This window comes from Triplophysa rosa, linkage group LG21 (assembly GCF_024868665.1).
Source record: "Triplophysa rosa linkage group LG21, Trosa_1v2, whole genome shotgun sequence".
NCBI classification, from domain to species: Eukaryota; Metazoa; Chordata; class Actinopteri; order Cypriniformes; family Nemacheilidae; genus Triplophysa; species Triplophysa rosa.
In genome coordinates, this window is record NC_079910.1 from 360,138 (window position 1) to 380,137 (window position 20,000).

Below are 20,000 nucleotides of genomic sequence, written 5' to 3' on the forward strand. Positions count from 1 at the left end.
TCCCCATGTGTTGGTGTGCATTCAGGTTTAGGTCCCCACCGGGATATACAAACATGAACGCACACTCACACACACCTGATATCACCAGTACAGATGTGATTACACACACACACACATTTGGTTTGTACCCAAACATTTATTGTTTTTTTCCAGCGTATTCTTCTCATATGGATATGTCTGATTACCCACAAGGCCTGAGTCCCTCGTCTCCACGGCGATACTCTCCCATCTCTAAAGACTTGCTGCTGGGGGATGAGGTCATCCCCAGGTGAGCACACGCAAACACACATACACAAACATTTGACATTCATGCTAAGCTCTGCTGTGAGGTTAGCGTGTTGTGTTTGTGTGTGGCAGGGAGCCGAGGCGTGTCATCATTCACAGGGGATCCACTGGTCTGGGCTTTAATATCGTGGGAGGTGAGGATGGTGAAGGAATCTTCATCTCCTTCATCTTATCTGGAGGAGCAGCAGATCTGAGCGGAGAGCTGAGGAAAGGAGATCAAATCCTCAGTGTATGTCCAAGCTTAACAATAACACACAACTCCTGATTCTTTACTAATACACATCACACACAACTACATCAGAACACGAACAGCTCATCTCATGTGAAATATCATTGAATGTCTGCAGGTGAATGGTGTGGATCTACGTCATGCCACACATGAGCAGGCCGCAGCAGCGCTGAAGAGTGCAGGACAGACGGTCACCATCATCGCACAATACAGACCTGAGGGTAAGACACACACACGCACACACAACCTGACCTGAAGCTTGTTTTGTGTTCATCACAGCGTAGCAGAGTTTCATTTCAAATGTTGTTACTGTAGTACAGATATGAAACTGATTTCAGAGATACGTGATGAGTGCTAAATGTGTCCTTAAAATAATGTAGCAAAGCTAAAAATAAAGACGAAATGATTTAACAGGCTAACAGAAGAATCTGAGTGAAGTGTGTGTGTGTATAGAGTACAGCAGGTTTGAGGCAAAGATTCACGACCTGCGTGAGCAGCTGATGAACAGCAGTCTGATGTCGGCAGCGGTGTCAATACAGGCCGGCAAGAGAAGCTTTTTCATCAGGTACATGCACGTACACATTTACATTGAGTCATTTAGCAGAGGCTTTTATCCACAGCGACTCACAGAGAGTTCAGGGAGCAGTAAGCCATATGTCACACAGGAGCAATAACACAACAGGTGCTGATACAAAGTTACTGGTTTCAACAAAAGCCAGACCAACACCAGTTGAGAGGAAGAGAGAGGGTTAGTGTGATTTCTGTCGAGTGTTCACAGAAGAGATGGTTTGAAGTAGTTTATGAATGTCGTGAGAGATGTGGTTGACCCGACCGAGTTAGGAAGAGTGTTCCAGCAGGAAGGAGTTGTGAAGGAGAATGAGCGGGAAAGCGATTTACTGCCCTTATGAGAAGGCAACACAAGACGCCGCTGGTTTGCTGAACGCAGGGATCTTGATGGGGTGTAGGAGGGTGTGAAGGTATGTCGGCGCAGATCCGGTGATAGTCCCGTAGGCAAGCATCAGTGACTTGAATCTGAACACACACACGGCTGTCCTCCGGCAGAGGACGATAACTAGTGGTCCTCCATAAAGCTGCATGTTGTTAGAGGTGTCAAACATTCTCTCTCTCTCTCTCTCTCTGTCTGCAGGGCTCTGTTTGACTATGATAAGACGGCAGACTGTGGTTTTCTCTCTCAGGCCGTAGGATTCAGGTTTGGTGATGTTCTGCAGGTGTTTGACTGCACTGAAGAGGAATGGTGGCAGGCTGGAAAACTCTCTCCACATGGAGAACTGGAGGAGACGGGATACATTCCCAGCAAGAGAAGGTGTGTGTGTGTGTGTGTGTGTGTGTGTGTGTGTGTGTTCATGTTTGTATATCCCGGTGGGGACCTAAACCTGAATACACACCAACTCATGGGGACTCGTGTCACTGTGGGAACATAAACTGAGGTCCTCATGGGCACAAAAGCTTATAAATTGTACAGAACGATAATTTTTGAAAAATTATCTAAAAATGCAAAAAGTTTTCTACGATCTTTAGGTGTAGGGGTTGGGTTAGGGATAGGGAATAAAATATATTCAATACAATTTTATTTACTGTATATAGCGCTTTTCACAATGCGCATTGTTCCAAAGCAGCTTTACAGGAACAAATGAGAAAAACAGTCCGGTCAACTTTTACAGAAAGGTAAAACACAGCACAGTGCATGGTGTTTATAGACCAAGCAAGATCATTATAATAAATAATAATTAATATCTAATATCAGCAGTCTCCCGGTGGTTTGATTTCTTGGCTGAAGAGATGTGTCTTTAATCTAGATTTAAATTGGGAGAGTGTGTCTGACCCTGGAATAGTATCGGGAAGGCTATTCCAGAGTTTAGGTGCTACGTATGAGGAAGCTCCGCCCCCTTTGGTGGATTGAGTTATTCTAGGTGTTGAGTTTAGAGATCTTAGAGAGCGTGATGGGTTGTAGTGTGGTAGAAGCTCTGTTATGTAGGTAGGGGCTAAACCGTTTAAGGCTTTATAAGTGTGATTAAAAGAACTTTAAAGTCAATACGATACTTAATGGGTAACCAGTGAAGGGTTGATAATATACAGTTTGTACAGTATACAACTCACTACGCCTATGGACTGTCCCCACAGAGATAATAAAACATACATGTGTGTGTGTGTGTGGCTCTATCTTAAGACATGACAGACAGTGAGAGAACAAATGTGAAAGTCATTCAATTAATTTCTGTAGAGTTGAAAGAAAAGAGTGGCCACGCCTGAAGAGCCGAGACGCCATCAGTGGTGAGTGTGTGTTTGTGTATTTACCATATATATATATATATAGCCTTCCATTATGTGATTTTTAAATCTTTGTGTGTGTGTGTTTCAGGACGCAGTGAATACATTGTGAGCTACGAGACAGTGACACAAGTTGAAGGTGATTTTAGATTTAGAAAATGATGATTGTTGTGTATTAATGAACATTGAGTGCGTTCTGGTATCAGAGAGAAATATGAAGATATACTGTGTGACCTCTCACTGTACAGTTATATATCTGTGTGTAGTGTTGTGTTGACTGTGATGTAATTTCCTGTCTGCAGTGCATTACGCGCGTCCAGTCATTATCCTCGGGCCGAGCAAAGATCGAGTCAATGATGATCTTCTCTCTGAATTCCCAGACAAGTTTGGCTCCTGTGTGCCACGTAAGCCTTGAATCTACAGCCGCTGAGCAGCAAGAGTGAGAAACCTGTGATGTTTTGTGTAAACTAATGAAGAGTCTCTCATTCTTTTTCGACAGACACGACGCGGCCGAAGCGCGACTATGAGGTGGACGGTCGGGATTATCACTTTGTGTTATCTCGTGAACAGATGGAAAAAGACATTCAGAGTCATCGATTCATCGAGGCGGGACAATATAACAGCCATCTGTACGGAACCAGCGTGCAGAGCGTCAGACAGGTCGCAGAACAGGTACAGACACGCAGAGAGAGAGAGAGAGAGAGAGAGAGAGAGAGACAGAGACAGAGAGAGAGAGAGTGAGTGAGTGAGAGAGAGAGAGAGAGAGAGAGAGAGAGAGAGAGAGAGGAGGAGAGTAGTGAGTGAGTGAGTGAGGAGAGAGTGAGTGAGTGAGAGAGTGAGGAGGAGGAGTGAGTGGAGTGAGTGAGTGAGGAGCGAGATGAGTGAGGTGAGTGAGTGAGTGAGTGAGTGAGTGAGTGAGTGAGTGAGTGAGTGAGTGAGTGAGGAGTGAGTGAGTGAGTGAGTGAGTGAGTGAGTGAGTGAGTGAGAGATGAGGAGGTGAGTGAGTGAGTGAGTGAGTGAGTGAGTGAGTGAGTGAGTGAGTGAGTGAGTGAGTGAGTGAGTGAGTGAGTGAGATGAGGAGTGAGTGAGTGAGTGAGTGAGTGAGTGAGTGAGTGAGTGAGTGAGTGAGTGAGTGAGTGAGTGAGTGAGTGAGTGAGTGAGTGAGTGAGTGAGTGAGTGAGTGAGTGAGTGAGTGAGTGAGTGAGTGAGTGAGTGAGTGAGTGAGTGAGTGAGTGAGTGAGTGAGTGAGTGAGTGAGTGAGTGAGTGAGTGAGTGAGTGAGTGAGTGAGTGAGTGAGTGAGTGAGTGAGTGAGTGAGTGAGTGAGTGAGTGAGTGAGTGAGTGAGTGAGTGAGTGAGTGAGTGAGTGAGTGAGTGAGTGAGTGAGTGAGTGAGTGAGTGAGTGAGTGAGTGAGTGAGTGAGTGAGTGAGTGAGTGAGTGAGTGAGTGAGTAGAGTAGAGAGCAGAGAGAGAGAGAGAGAGAGAGAGCAAGAGAGAGTATTTGAGATTTATATAATTTTATAAACTATTTAGATTTTACTTTGAGTATAGATACATGTCAGGTAATCATAACATATCTGTTCAATTGACTTATCCAAGAGTACACTGAATGTCTTATAAATGTGATAACATTAAATCTTCGATAATAATTAAAACTTCAGAGGTGGGTAGTAACGCGCTACATTTACTTCGTTACATTTACTTGAGTAACATTTTGGAAAATATGTACTTTTTAAGTAAAATTAAAAGTGTGTACTTTTACTCTTACTTGAGTAAATTTCTAATAGAAAATCTGTACTTTTACTTCGTTACATAACTTACATTGCGTGACGTTCCTTCGTTCCTTCATTTTAAAATATGCTTTTTAAAACGCGTTGTTTATTTCAAGGTTGTCGTCTCTTTTTACGGGCATTCCCGAGTGATCGATTCTTTTGAGTCGATTCTTTTGAAAGCATTAATTGAACAATGGGCAAAACCATTTGAATAGGCTAATGAATCAGTTCAAATGATTTGTTCAGTTCGCAGCACGACTGAATCATCTGAACAGGATTACTCACTCCTCGTAGCGCGAAACTTAAGAACACGCAGAACACAAAGAGCGTTGGATGAAGTGGATATTAATCTATATCTATACAATCAAAACTGCAAATGTGTCATATACGTGAATGCATATACACTCAGACACAGCAACATGCGCGTTACCTGTCAGACACAGAGACGTGGGCTTGCAGAAATATACATTTGAAGAACAGAAGGAAGAAAACTTGTTGATGGGCGTGTGGTTCACTGTTTACTGTTTGTTTACAAGTAAGAGCGTTTCACAACACACACGTGACACAACACGAGAAAACATGAGCTTTGTTCAAAAATGTGTATTTCATTTAAGAGAGCACTGCAGATGTTCTAGATCATCTTAGGAAATGCTCTGAGTTTAGTTCATGCTTTAGTTTGACATGGTCTATTATTCTAAATAAGTTGTGTAAACTACATTGACATCAGGACTAGATGAAATTTACAGAAATGCTTGTCTCTTCTGTGTTTGTCTATTCTTTAGTCTCTCTAGAATATTGCAAAGATATCTGCTTATGATAATTAAAAATATTGATTAAAATGTAATATTAAAATATTGGCGTTAATATTAACTTTATGTAGTAGGCCTATATAATCAGATACAAAGTAACTAAGTAACTAGCTACTTGAGTAGTTTTTTCATTGCATACTTTTTTACTTTTACTCAAGTAAATTTTAAAATAGTGACTTTTACTTTTTCTTGAGTAACAATTTCTCAAGTTACTTGTACTTTTACTTGAGTAAAGATTTTGGCTACTCTACCCACCTCTGCACACCATATTTCAATAAAACTCTGGACATTGTTTACAACATTATAATACACATACTCCACTTTAAGACTTCCTGCCACTAATCCCCTAAACATTAATTCAGAATCCGTACTTGCAAAAAGTAAGCCCTTATTTTTTCTAGTCTTCCATACTGCCAATTTTACTGTCCCAATCAAATAACTCAATAAACACACTTTTTTACTCATCGAAAATCCATACTTTAACCCTTCGATGAACACTTTATCTGAAAAATCCTCATTAAAACCCCTGAACAATTCCTTAAGAAGGTTAAAAAGGCCTAGAAGTCTAGCACATCTTAAAAATAAATGCTCCAAATCCTCTTCTTCCCCACAGAACCTACATTCCCCACCCACTGCTGGATTCAAGTGTGCTACATGTCTGTCTGTAGCTATTGCCCTGTGAATAATCCTCCACTGTAGATCAGCTGTTCGCTTCTCCACCGGAGGCTTATACAGGGTTCTCCACCGGTCCCTTACGAGAAAGTCTGGAGTTAACAGTCCTGGCCATCCAGAGGCTTTTACTCCCTTAAGTGATTCCTGATGAGTAACCTTTACTGTGGTATGATATATGGCCTTCTTTGATGTAGATTAGAAAAAGTCTATTTGAGGAACCTCAAAGGACAAAATTGAACCAGCGTCTTCACCCTCCAGATCTTCGTTACTTGCGGGTGCAATTTTAATGTTAGGGAATGCAATCATATCATTTTCTTTTCTTGCAATGGTCTCTCTGTAGCTGCTTGGTATTACATTAAAAATCTCTTCCATCAGCTTTGCTGTGAGTCTTGATGATCATAATCCTGTCACCTCTTTGAGGTTCTCTACTGATCGCCATCCATTATAGTCCAAGAGATGCCCCAGTTTTATAATTTTATTCCTTATTAAGCATGTTCGTATACTCACAGAAGATAACATCCTTGTCTGTATCAGTGGATTGAAAAACAAAGGTTCTTCAGTAACCCAATGTCCTTGAGGATCAATGTCCCTCTCTGCTTTAAAAACAGTTCTCCATGCCTTCAACATAGACTTGTAAAATGGTGTAATCTCACACAAGCTCACCTCCTCCAGTTTTATTAGGAATAAATGTTTATCCAACCCTAGTCCTCCTACTTTCTGTAACAAAGCACAAGCAGTTTGGGCCCAAGTCAAATCCTTATGGTACAGGAGTCTCTGTGCTGCTGAAAGCACGGGTATGACTCCTCACATCCACCAGACCCTGTCCTCCTTCCTGGACAGGTAGATACAGTGCAGCTGCTCGGATCCAGTGCTGCCTGCTCCAGAAGAAATCCACTAATGCTCTCTGTATACGGCAAATCAGTTCATCAGGTGGCTCCATGACCATCATCCTGTGCCACAGCGTAGAGGCAGTTAGATTGTTAACAACCAAAACTCTCCCTCTATACGACATCTGTGGTAATAGCCATTTCCATTTAGACAATCGAGCAATTACTTTCTCCAACATACCCTCCCAATTTTTTTCCTGAAATTGGTTATTCCCTAAATATACACCTAAAACTTTCAACCCTTCCCTACCCCATTTCAACCCACCAGGAAGCTTTGGAGGTCCTTTTCTCGTCCACTCTCCAATAATAAAACCCTCACTTTTCCCCCAGTTTAATCTAGCTGAGGATGCCTTTTCATATTGTTCAATATTCTTAGTTAAAACTGTAACATCATCTTGGCCTGTAATAAAAACCGTAACATCATCAGCATAAGCCGACACGGACACCATAGAACTTATGTCTCCATTTGGAATCAAGACTCAGGACATTAAGACATTAAGATTTCTCCTTAACCTGCACAAACGAGGTTCAATCACAAGGCTATATAGTTGTCCTGAAAGTGGACAGCCTTGCCTGATTCCTCTAAAAACAGGTATTGGTGCGCTTAAAACACCACCAGCTTTCACAAGAACAAATGCATTTGAATACAACAACTGAATATATTAAATATATGCATCACCAAAACCAAAATTCCTTGAAACATTAAAGAGATAACCATGGTCAACTCTATCAAATGCTTTCTCTTGATCTAAAGAAAGAACTCCAATTTCATAGTTATTTAACTGACTTATTTCCATAACATCACGTAGTAAAAAAATATGGTCCATTATAGACCTTTCAGGAATGCAGTATGTCTGTTCCTTCTGCACCAATAAACTTAGATAACCCTTTAGTCTGTTAGCTAAACATTTTGAGAATATTTTATAGTCAACACACAGTAATGACACCGGTCTCCAATTCTTTAGAAGACCTAGATCTCCTTTTTTTGGAAGTAAGGAAAGTACTGCCCTACTACAGCTTATCGGAAATCTCTTACTTTGGCAACATTCAGACAGTACCTCATAAACATCTTCTCCTAAAACACTCCAAAAATGTTGATAGAACCCCGCAGTCAATCCATCAATTCAGAATCAGAAGAGCTTTATTGCCAAGTGTGCTTGCACACACAAGGAATTTTCTTTGGTGTTGGACGCTTCTAGTACAGACATTCAACACAATGACAATACAATATAAAACGATTTACAGTCTAAAAGATTCTAAAATATGCATATATAAAATAAAGACTATTTTTTACAGAAAATGGCGGATAATAACATATAAGAGACATTGTACAGGGTAGTATATAGTAGAATATACATATGAACAGATTGTATGTACACTTGTGCAAATGGATAATGTAGTAAGTAGAGGTAGTGTTATATACATGTAGAAATAAAATGCAGATATAATAAGGCACTATAGTGCACACTATAGGAGTAGTGGAAGTGGAATATTGCTCTTAAGGAGCAGTTATGTGTTTAGGAGGGAGATTGCCCGGGGGAAGAAGCTGCTTCTGTGTCTGGAAGTCCTGGTGTTTGGTGCTCTAAAGCGCCGGCCAGAGGGCAACAGTTCAAAAAGTTTGTGTGCTGGGTGTGTGGAGTCAATGATGATTTTTCTTGCCCTGTTTTTCACTCTGGAATCGTACAGGTCCTGAAGTGTGGGCAGAGGAGCACCAATAATCTTCTCAGCACTACGAACTGTCCGTTGTAGTCTTCGTAGGTCTGATTTGGTGGCCGAGCCATACCAAACAGCAATTGAAGTGCACAGAACAGATTCGATGACCACTGAGTAGAACTGGGTCAGTAGCTCCTGTGGTAGGTTGAACTTCCTCAATTGACGGAGGAAGTATAACATCTGCTGGGCCTTCTTTACAATGGAGTCTATGTGGGACTCCCACTTCAGATTTTTTAGATTTTTTTTTAGATTTAGATTCAATTTATTGTCATTGCACATGTACGAAGGTACAAGGCAACGAAATGTGACCTCTGCATTTAACCCATCCAGAGAGTAGTGAACACACGTACCCCCGGAGCAGTGGGCAGCTATCACTGCAGCGCCCGGGGAGCAAGTAGGGGTAAGGTGACTTGCTCAAGGGCACCTCAGTTGTTACCCGCCGGCCCTGGGAATCGAACCGGCAACCTTCTGGTCACGAGTCCGACTCTCTAACCATTAGGCCACAACTGCCCTTCAGGTCCTGAGAGATGGTGGAGCCCAGGAACCTGAAGGACTCCACAGTATCCACAGCGCTGTCCAGGTTGGTGAGGGGAGGAAGTGATGGAGGGTTCCTTCTGAAATCCACTATCATCTCCATTGTCTTGAATGCATGCAGCTCTAGGTTGTTTTGACTACACCAGGCAGCCAGCTGAGCAACCTCCTTTCTGTAAGCAGATTCATCACCGTCTTGAATAAGGCCAATGACTGTGGTGTCATCTGCAAACTTCAGGAGTTTGACAGAAGGGTCTGTAGAGGTGCATTCGTTTGTGTAGAGTGAAAATAGCAGTGGAGAAAGAACACATCCTTGAGGAGCTCCGGTGCTGATGGTACATGTGCTGGATTTAAATTTTCCCAACCTCACTAGCTGCTGCCTGTTCGACAGGAAGTTAATAATCCACTGACAGGTAGAGGTTGGCACAGAGAGCTGGGTAAGCTTGGGCAGGAGGAGGTCCGGGATAATGGTGTTGAAGGCAGAGCTGAAGTCTACAAACAGGATCCTGATGTAAGTCCCTGGTCTGTCTAGGTGTTGTAGGATGTAATGCAGTCCCATGTTTACTGCATCGTCCACAGACCTGTTTGTTCGGTAAGCAAACTGGAGGGGATCAAGAAGTGGTCTGGTGATGTCGTTCAGGTGGGCCAGTATAAGTCTCTCAAATGACTTCATGACCACAGATGTTAAAGCAACAGGCCTGTAGTCATTAAGTCCAGAGATTTTGGGTTTCTTCTGTACAGGGATGATGGTGGAGCGTTTGAAGCATGAAGGGACTTCACACTGCTCCAAAGATCTGTTAAAAATATTAGTGAAGATGGGCGACAGCTGCTCCGCACAGACTTTCAGGCAGGAGGGAGAGACATTGTCTGGGCCTGGTGCTTTTCTGATCTTTTGTTTGCGGAAAAGCTGGCAAACATCCTCTTCGCAGATCTTAAGTGCAGGTTGAGTGTCAAGAGGAGGTGTTAATGATATAGCAGAGATAGGGTCAGGGCGGGTGTGGAGGGTGAGACTCTGCATTTCAAAACGACAATAGAAGTCGTTCAGGTCGTCAGCCAGTCGTTGATTACCCACAGACTGAGGGGATGATGGCTTGTAGTTGGTAATGTCTTTCAGGCCTTTCCACACTGATGCAGGGTCGTTGGCTGAAAACTGGTTCTTCAGCTTTTCAGAGTAGCTTCTCTTAGCTGCTCTTATCTCCTTTGTCAGTGTGTTTTTGGCCTGATTATACAAGACTTTGTCCCCACTTCTGTAAGCATCTTCTTTGGCCTTTCTGGGAATTCCTGGGGATCTACCCTTGGACAACTGCTGCATTGCCTCTGTCAGCTCTTGAAAAGTAATGTTATTATCCAGAGCCTTTTTCAGCTCACTGTCAAGTTTAGTAGTAGTAGTAGTTCATCAGCACTTTCAGTCTTACAGTATTAAGAAGTATATAGTTGTGAATAAAAATCCACCGCCAACTTCCTTATTTCTACAGGATCTGTTGTTATAGAACCATGATGCCGACGAAGATGATACATTTGTTTCCGTGTTGTACTTTTCTTTTCAAGATTAAAAAAGAAAGTGCTTGGAGTGTCCATGTCTTTAATAGAGCAAAATCTTGCCCTTATTAACGCTGTTTTTATTTGTTCTTGTAGAAAAGTTCCAAGCTCTCTCCTTTTCCTTTGTAAGGCATCATCATGCACAAGTTCATTATTATAAAAACATTCCTTTTCTAAAAGTTCAATGTCTCTTTGTTGTCAGGATCCTGTCCTTCCTGTCCTGAGTTTTCGAGCCTTGTGGACAGGGTCGTGACAGTACCATGTCTTGTGTGTGTTATGTCTTGTTTGGAGACACGTGTGGGTATGTTTTGACATTTCGGCGCGTGTCGTCCTGTTTTTCGTTTAGCTCCGCCCCCTTGTTTCTCCGTTTAGTGTCCCATTATTGTTTCATCTCCCTCACCTGCCCCTTTACCTTCCCACCAGACTCCATTAATGTTGAGCCTTGTCACCTGTCCTTCACCATCCCTGTATCATTTTCCCTCGTCAGTGGTTCCCTTTATAAATCCTGTGTGTATTCCCAGTCCTGGTCGTTGCTTTGTTCTTTGTACGTGCGTTTTAGTCGGACCCTACTGTCCGATTCCTGTGGATTACGTTTTCCTGTGGATTTCCCTTTCCCTGTGGATTTATTATTTTGGATTACCTGTCGGATTATCGTGTTCCCTTCGTGTTGGACTTATTATTTACATTCTCCTTGGACCTTGTTTTTTTTCCCTTGTGGAAGTTTAGTTTTTGATTCTCGTTTTATTAGTTGTGTTTTCCCCATTGTGGGTTTTTTGTTTGTCTTATTAATAAAAGTATTTTTGTTAACCCTTAAACTGCCTGCGTTTGGGTTCTGTCTCGTCTCGTTCCATGACATTTGTAGTCTTTCCACAGTTTCCTTTACCACTGATCCAATACATGATGAATAATTCTGACAAAAAATCCTTATGTTCACTTTACCCACATCCCTCCACTGACTGAGATTTTCAAATGATTCCTTCTTCGTTTTCCATTTCTTCCAGAACAAATCAAATAAATCACAAAAATTAACATCTTATAATAATTTAGCATTAAAATGCCAATAATAAGTACATTTTGACATACGTTTAAAATGAAAATCAAAAATAACCATGTGATGGTCTGAAAAACTGTTCAAAATGGAAAGCCTTCATCACCCTATTATTCCATAATTTACCCAAATAAAATCTATCTAGTCTTGCACCACAAACTCTATTATCAGTTACTTTAAGCCAAGTATTTTGTCTAGCTTTTTGATTGATCATTCTCCATCTAGTAATTCAAATTCATTCAATACATTTGTCAACACATTACTAGATCGACTATCTGGCTCTTCACCATTTCTATCAATTATAAAATCTGTGGTGCAATTCCAATCTCCTCCCAAAACAATACATTCATTACTATTAAGTGTCCGAATTTCCCTTCTCATTTTCATACAAAAAATCCATCCTTTCAACCCCATTATTGGGGGCATAAACATTAATTAAAATAAATACCATTTCTCCAACCTCTATTTTAGTTAACAACATTCTACCTTTTACAACCTCATTTACAGTTAAGATTTTAACATTTATATTCTTAGAAAATAAAATTGCTACTCCTGCGCTATTGTTTGCCCCATGACTTAAAATGAGCTTCCCCTCCCACCACATATTCCATTCATTTTCATTATCAGTATTAGTATGGGTTTCTTGAATAAAAGCTACATCAACCCGATTAATTTGGAAAAACTCTGAGATCATTGCTAACTTATTCCTATCTCTACCTCCATTTATGTTTAAAGATCCCACCCTCAAATACCCCATAATAAAGAGGAAAGGAAAGAGACAGTACAGGAACAAACGTAACTCACAAAGTTTAGAAACCACCATGTGCATTTTTTTCATTTTACTTTTTTCCTCCAAAGCACGCTTTTTTTCCTTCCTTAAATTTGTTACCATTTTTTTCAAACGAAATCTCTTTTTTTTACTTAATGCCTCGTAACTGGCCGTTCTCTGTAGCAATCCCACTGACCCAATAAATTTTTCTATATCCGGAAAAGAATCTTTGACCTTCACTGTTTTTCCAAACGTTGCATCCAAAAACGTATTAATTTCCTGTAATGTGTACGTATCATCTAAAACCTGTGAACCTATCTCAGAAATATCAGAAACTGAATCATCATCTCCCATCTCTTCCTCCTCAGACATTTCAACACATTCAGATGTCCCTGCCACTTCATCATATACACTTCCATTAATCTCAGCCTTTTTACTTTGTTCAGACAAGCCATGTTCCTCATCTTTCTCAAGCTCATTATCATCACCATCATCATTAACAACATCATCAGTTTGAGTAACACTTTGAGCTTGACCATCACTCGATTCTCCAGTGTGCAACTGTGATACAGTATCGTGTCCATTTCCTACATCAGCAGCGTCACTAGGACCTGCAACTTCTTCATTGCTCTGGGCTTTATGTGGGCTCTTCATCCTTTTATGTCCCACATCTCCACACTCAAAACATCTCATACTGCCAGAGCTTGCGTAAATCATGTACGCCTTACCTTCATGCCATACTCTAAAAGAAACATCCAACTCTGGCTCATTCAAAAACATGAACACCTGCCTCCTAAACGACATAACATGCTTTAATGCTGCATTTCTACAGCAAAGTGGAACCATTTCGATTGCGCTAGCAAACTTTCCATAACGAACTAATCCCCGCTCGATTTCATCATTACGAATGAATGGGGGCACGTTCGCGATAGTTATACGTGTCGTCGGCGCAACCAGCGGGGAAACATTAATAAAAACGCCACTTACCGCAATTCCGCTGACAACTAGGCGATTAACTAACTCTTCCTCCTTTACAAAAACCACAACTGCCTTGTTCATCCTTGATGCCGAAGAAATGTTTTCAAAACCAATCTGTTCTGTTCTGTCCGCCATTAACACACTGCAAAAAACGAGACACGCACATACGGACGATGTTTGATGGAAAAACCAGATGTTTGAAAGTGTGTCAGACGATGAGAAAGTGGCGTGTGTGTTAGGAGAACACAAGGATGCTGTGTGTTAGCTGTCTGTCACAACACAAGAGAAAACAATCAATCTGCTCTGACCTGATGTGTCCAATATCTACACAACATTATATTATTATAGCCCTTTATTCTAATACTTACATCTATATTTTGATCTTGTAAACTCATATTTACATATATTATCAACCACTTTAAGTTGCACTACATACATAAACACTTTATTTTATTTTATTATTATAATTATCTTTCTTTTCGTTTGTTACATATGTGTACGCAGCCCAGCTGGAGATGCTTTGGCAATACCAATGTACACTTTGTCATGCTAATAAAGGGCCCTTACATTGAAATTGAGAGAGAGAGAAACTCACGAGCTGTGTGTGCGTGTGTGTGTGTGTGTGTGTGTGCGTGCATGCGTGTGTGCGTGTGTGTGTGTGTGTGCGCGTGCGTGTGCGTTTGTGTGTGTGTGTGTGTGTGTGAAGGGTAAACCCTACGGTATGGGCACAAAATGTCCCCACAAAGATGGCAATATCCAAAACCCTTGTCCTTGTGGGGACATTTTTTGGTCCTCATGAGGAAACAAGCTTATAAATCATACAGAATGAACTTTTGTGAAAATGTAAAAGAGCAGACAGTTGTGTGTGATTGTTAGGGGTAGGGGGAGGGAATATGAGATACAGTTTGTACAGTATAAAAACCATTGTGTCTATGGAATGTCCCCATAAAACATGGAATCCCAACATGTGTGTGTGTGTGTGTGTGTGTGTGTGTGTGTGTTGGTCAGCAGGGGAAACACTGTGTCCTGGATGTCTCTGCTAATGCTGTCAGACGGTTACAGGCTGCACAACTTCATCCAATCGCCATCTTTATAAGACCCTCGTCCCTGCACAACGTACTGTGAGTCACTGTGTGTTTTCTGTGATGGTTAGGTGTCCTCTTAAAACACACATGTATGTGTGTAATGTGTATCTGACCGCTGTGTTTCAGAGATATAAACAAGCGTTTGACGGAGGATCAGGCACGGAGAGCTCTAGACCGAGCTGTCAAACTGGAGCAAGACTTCATCGAGTGCTTCACAGGTGAGAGATTCTCAGCTCATCAGTCTGATCTCATCATCTCCACAACACGTCTAATGTTCACTGTATGGAGAAAAGTGTCCAAATATATTCATGCTATAGTGCTTCAATATCATAAGAAAGTCTTTAGTTCTCATTGTTGTTGTAACAGTTTTGGATGGATGTGTGTTGTTGTGAAATGTCTGTGTAAAGGTCATGGATGGGTTTGTGTGTTTGACTCAAAGGTGTTCAGCTCTGTGTTCATTGTCATGAAAAGAAAAGCAGTGTCAAACTATTCTTTAGAAGGGAACATCCCAATACTTTTCTCCATATAGTGTATCTGGTGTGTGTCAATGATCACAATCATTGCGAATGAAGTTCTTGTGAATAAATGCTGGTTGTGTAGCTGGCGATGAAGTTTTGAGTTTTTCAGAGTAAAATGATTTCGCACTTATCAGAAAACCAAAGGAAATCATTTCTGTTATCATTATCATTCAGTTCTTGAATTTATTTCATCCCTGTCTGGATTGTGTTATCAGTGAAGTTACTTACAATTGTTGTGTTGATATGATTGTGTGTGTTTGTGTGTAGCGGTTGTGGAAGGTGACAACTTCGAGGAGGTTTATCATCGTATAAAGACAGAGATCGAGGAACAGTCTGGACCGTATATCTGGATACCAGCAAGAGAGAGACTGTAAACACACACACACACACACACACACACACACACATGAAGACGGTGTGTCATGTGACTCTTTCAGTGCTAACAGACCTGTGACCTGAGAACTGTTGATCAACAGACACCAACACAACACTGTAACACACCCGCTCATCTGTGTGTGTGTGTGAGAGAACATCAGCCGCAACACATGTGACGTGATGATGATGCAGGTGTTTGTGTGGGTTGTTTCCATGGCAACTGTGAGCTCAGTGAGTGCAGCACAATGTCTGAGGCAATATAGACCTGACACATGAGCACTGCGCACTTTAACAACACACACACGTACACACACACACATGGACACTCTCTTACACACACAAAACACTGACTCTCGTGTGTGTGTGTGTGTATCTCTATAGGGCTACTGTTTACATATAATAAAACTCTTTAAACTGCACAGGGAGAGAGACGAGTGTGTGTGTGATTTCAGTACATTAGATTTATTCTTTTAGTGATGAAGAGGCTGGTGTGGTTTGCAAATCATTTGATGATTAATTTGTGTGTGCGTGTGCGTATGTAGTGTTGACTATTAATAATATTATTCTCTATGAATATTCTACAGCTGTACATACCAACTCAGATTATCAACCAATGGGGCTTTAAACACATGAACACACACACACACACACACACACACAAATGAACTCTTTGTGTCCATACAAACAATCATCACACATACACAACACTTCCTCTACCCATAATGCACTGCTCTCAAACATTCAACCAAAGGCTTCTTCTGCTTTAGTTTGAGTGCACCTGTTTTCACACACATCTCTCATGCATTATATGAAAGAAATGAATTAATACTTATATTTACTGTTGCGCTCTAAAGTACTGACATGATCAAATCATTAAAGTCTTTTAATTTTCCACAGGACGACTCTGTTTTCAGGTGTTTCTTCTGTCATCAGTGTGTGTGTTGTCACTGTAACATAACCAGCAGGGGTTAGGAGGCTGTGTGTGTGTGTGTGTGTGTGTGTGTGTGCGTGCGTGCGTGCGTGCGTGCGTGCGTGCGTGCGTGCGTGCGTGCGTGAGTGCGTGCGTGCGTGCGTGCGTGCGTGTGTGAGCCGTTGTTTAAGAATAATGCCTACAGACTGAAGAATTGTTGAAAAATCCACATCTGCCAATTTTAAACACAAAACCCCAACTGTACTTAGTTTCAACAAAACAACACAATTGACACCGTTCATTGCGTGTTGTTGTTGAGCATCATGTTGTGTGTTTTGTGATAGTTTTGTACGAGTCTGCAGAAGATGCTGGAGGAGAGTCACTGAACACTGTCATCAGACATCGTGCGCGTGACATGCAGTTTACATTCTCAACACGTGGTGGCAGCACGAGATTATAAGACGTGACTAAGTGACCAATGACGCCTTCAGGGTGTTTAGTGTCAAGTTTGTTTTATTACTGCTAATAATAAACCGGTTATCAATTTTTGTGGGACCCAAATATAAATTTTCAGAAGTGAAAAAGAAATTCTTGTTTCATAATGATATTGAAAAGTCCATTATAAAAACTGAATTAATCTTTTTCAAGACTCAAAGCAAATAAGCAATACAAACAGTATAACCATTATTATCAAAACTAAAGCGTATAACCATTATATACAATTGAGGGGTATAAACAGCAGTGCAACAGCAAGTGAAATGTTAAAACGGAAGGAACAAAAGAACTCTTGTAAGGGACGTGCAATGCTCATATATCTCTGTTGAGCCATTGCAGTAATATTAAAGTAGTGCAGGAGGTGAGTATTGAACCAGTATAGGCAGAAAAGTGTAATGGCATGCTACAATGCATCTGTAAACATGTTTATGAAGGGGATGATATGGATAGTAAGTTATCAAGTTCTTAAATCTGATTGTGCGTGAGTCTATGGCTTCATAACATCTGCCTGATGGGAAGAGTTTAAAGAGATGATAGCCGGGGGTGTGGAGTCCTTGCAGATGCTTGTTGCCTCTCTGAGACACTGTGTCGTGCTTTTATCAGAGTCCTTTATATTCACTTTAAGTTTATACCACTATACACGTTTGAACACGCTTTGTTTCAAAGTGGAAAAAACAACCTAAACAAATAGACATCAAATAAAACGAGAATAATATTTAACATTATTAGAAATAGTAAGTAACCAAAGAAATCATATGGTATTATTTACTTCTTATCTACAACACTGCTTTTATGTCTAAAGGAAAAAGCAAGTCTAGTGACAATGAAATATTTTGTTAATATCTACTTAATGAATATTTAAAAGTAGTTTAATTAAATTAGAATGAATGAAAATAAGAAAGTCAAAAGAAATGTTCTCGTATCATTTTATCAAGCAGCTTCTTGAGGTCTCAGCCTGAGATGAGGGTCTATACCTTCCACTTTCGTCAGAAACATGTTTCACTGTTCTTCCCTCATCGAATCCCGTAAGATGTTTTATGTGACGGTATGTGTGTTTGTATGATTGTATGTTTGATGCTGTGACACACATGGTTGTGTTTCTGCTCATCTCACATGTCTAGTGAGGTCACGAGTGAAGAATTCTGCCATCATATCAAACATATCATCTCTCAACCGTGTGTGTGTGTGTGTGTGTGTGTCAGCAGGAAGTGGACTGTGCCCTTAAGAGCGTGTGGTGGGGGGAGGAGTCAGAGGTGAGAGCACTGTTCCTGTGTTATGATGTCATGAGGGCCACTAGAGCGGGTGTGGTGTTAACAGACATCTCCATGCTGGCCTCCGGGGGCTTCTATTGTCTGTGTGTGTGTGTGGGGGGGGGGGTCACAACATGCAGGGATTTATGGAACATCTGAGAGAGATTTGACACGTGTCATGTTCAGAGCTGTTTCCAAATAAACCAGAAAGAAAATGATCTTGACATGTTTTCGTCATGATGAATCGATTCATATCAGATCAGCGTTACTTCTTGACTGAATTCTCCAGCTTTCTCTTGCTCATAAATAAAGTCGGTGATGTCCAGATTCCAAACTTCTGTGCGAGAAACAGACAGTGTCGGGGTCAGTGTGATGTTTTCTGTGAAGCGTATGACATTCAGTGAGTGAAACAGAAGTGCAAAGGGAAATAATGGGGTGTAAAAAGCAGCACTAGTGTGATGCATCTTTACAACGTTTCTAACACCTCTGAGAACGACTTCAGGTGTGACCGTCACATCTGATCCATCAGAAGTCTCGTGTGCGTCTCGGAGATTTCTCATGAGGAGAAAAAGAGTCTGTCATGAGAGTTTGAGAAGAGATGTCAACAACTGAGCTCAGATGTGTCTCGTCTGCAATCAAAAGTCAATATTAGTGAAGATCTCAATGTGAACTCAAACATTTCTCATCACATTACAACCTACATTCATTCACACCTCCAGACTCTTCATGGGTTTATTACACGCTCATTTCATGTCTGCTGCTGGAGAAACACACCAGACTGAGCTATGAAAGAGCGACACCTGAGCAAGAACATTTAAGAAATGGAGGAAAAACATGTCTATGAAATAATGAATCTGCTTCAGTTTGATGCGTGTCGGTGTTGTGAAATGGTGAAGAAATCACAGCTAACATGAACGTTTCTTCAATTCAGTCATGATCTTATTGTGTGTGTATTTAAGACACAGCTGTCTCTATTTCTGTCATTTTTCACATTCATGTTTGTAACATTGAGTCACTTCAACTTGAGTTCTTCATTTGAATCCGTTCATGTAAACGATTAAATAGCTTTAGAAGTGGCTTTAGTAAGACAAAGCTGTCAAATGTCCATAAATGAATATTCACATGTGTTTGAAAGGAGAAACACTTTCATTTAGTTGTGTGACGTTGTGTTTTATTTGACAGCAGAATGACATGAGATGACACATGTTGTGTTTTATCGGTGTATAGACAGACTGTGATGATGGGTTTCTCTGTGAGTAGAGGCATGTCTGCAGGAACTCGACTAGACCGACCGACAGACAGACAGACAGACAGACAGACAGGTGAAGGGCTGGTTTTCATTTGTCTGTGTTGTGTCTTTTCAAACAGAAGCTTTGCACACAGTAACACAATCTGACCGTCAAATCAGCAGAGAGTCATTGAGTTTCACACGCACACACACACACACACACGCACACAGTATGTGAAACAGGGAGTGACTGAAATCACACTGTACACAATACAACATTAAACACCAGTGAAACTCACACACACACACATTTACACACAAACGCTTCACAAATTTCTGTCTCCATTTCAGTGACTGTACTGACACACACACACGCACACGCACACACACACGCACACACACACACGCACACACACACACACACACAGCGCGTCACATTCCAAAAGCGATGATGAGTTTCTATGAGGATAAATGCTTATTGATAGTTGCCATGACTGTGTACTCTACAGTTACAGTGACATTATACTGAACAGCGATTGCTTTATGAAATATTCTGTGACTTTATTTCGACAGAACAGCAGCGTTCCCAATCACAGTAACAGAAAATAAATGCATCACGC

At 41.1% G+C, this 20,000-nt stretch overlaps 2 protein-coding genes across 7 annotated transcripts in view; one reads left to right on the forward strand and one right to left on the reverse strand.

Moving 5' to 3' along the window:
- dlg4b (discs, large homolog 4b (Drosophila)) overlaps window positions 1-16,396 on the forward strand; it is a 40,189-nt gene extending 23,793 nt beyond the window's left edge. For 4 of the 6 annotated variants that reach the window (XM_057320182.1, XM_057320185.1, XM_057320184.1 and 1 more), the window contains 12 exons: window positions 154-268; window positions 358-514; window positions 633-735; window positions 968-1,079; window positions 1,662-1,838; window positions 2,757-2,806; window positions 2,895-2,942; window positions 3,106-3,207; window positions 3,303-3,475; window positions 14,528-14,640; window positions 14,731-14,822; window positions 15,390-16,396. In XM_057320182.1, the coding sequence (XP_057176165.1) occupies window positions 154-268; window positions 358-514; window positions 633-735; window positions 968-1,079; window positions 1,662-1,838; window positions 2,757-2,806; window positions 2,895-2,942; window positions 3,106-3,207; window positions 3,303-3,475; window positions 14,528-14,640; window positions 14,731-14,822; window positions 15,390-15,496 (1,349 nt within the window). In that variant the 3' untranslated portion in view covers window positions 15,497-16,396. The remainder of the gene's footprint in view (window positions 1-153; window positions 269-357; window positions 515-632; window positions 736-967; window positions 1,080-1,661; window positions 1,839-2,756; window positions 2,807-2,894; window positions 2,943-3,105; window positions 3,208-3,302; window positions 3,476-14,527; window positions 14,641-14,730; window positions 14,823-15,389) is intronic. The other 2 variants (XM_057320183.1, XM_057320188.1) reach the window with 1 other exon arrangement.
- LOC130545581 (uncharacterized) lies at window positions 10,826-14,521 on the reverse strand. The gene is made up of 2 exons (XM_057320190.1): window positions 11,579-14,521; window positions 10,826-10,914 (listed from the first exon to the last, which is right to left on the reverse strand). Exon 1 carries the CDS (start codon window positions 13,652-13,654, stop codon window positions 12,128-12,130), a length of 1,527 nt encoding a protein of 508 aa, XP_057176173.1. The 5' UTR covers window positions 13,655-14,521; the 3' UTR covers window positions 10,826-10,914; window positions 11,579-12,127.
- Window positions 16,397-20,000: the final 3,604 nt, after the last annotated feature.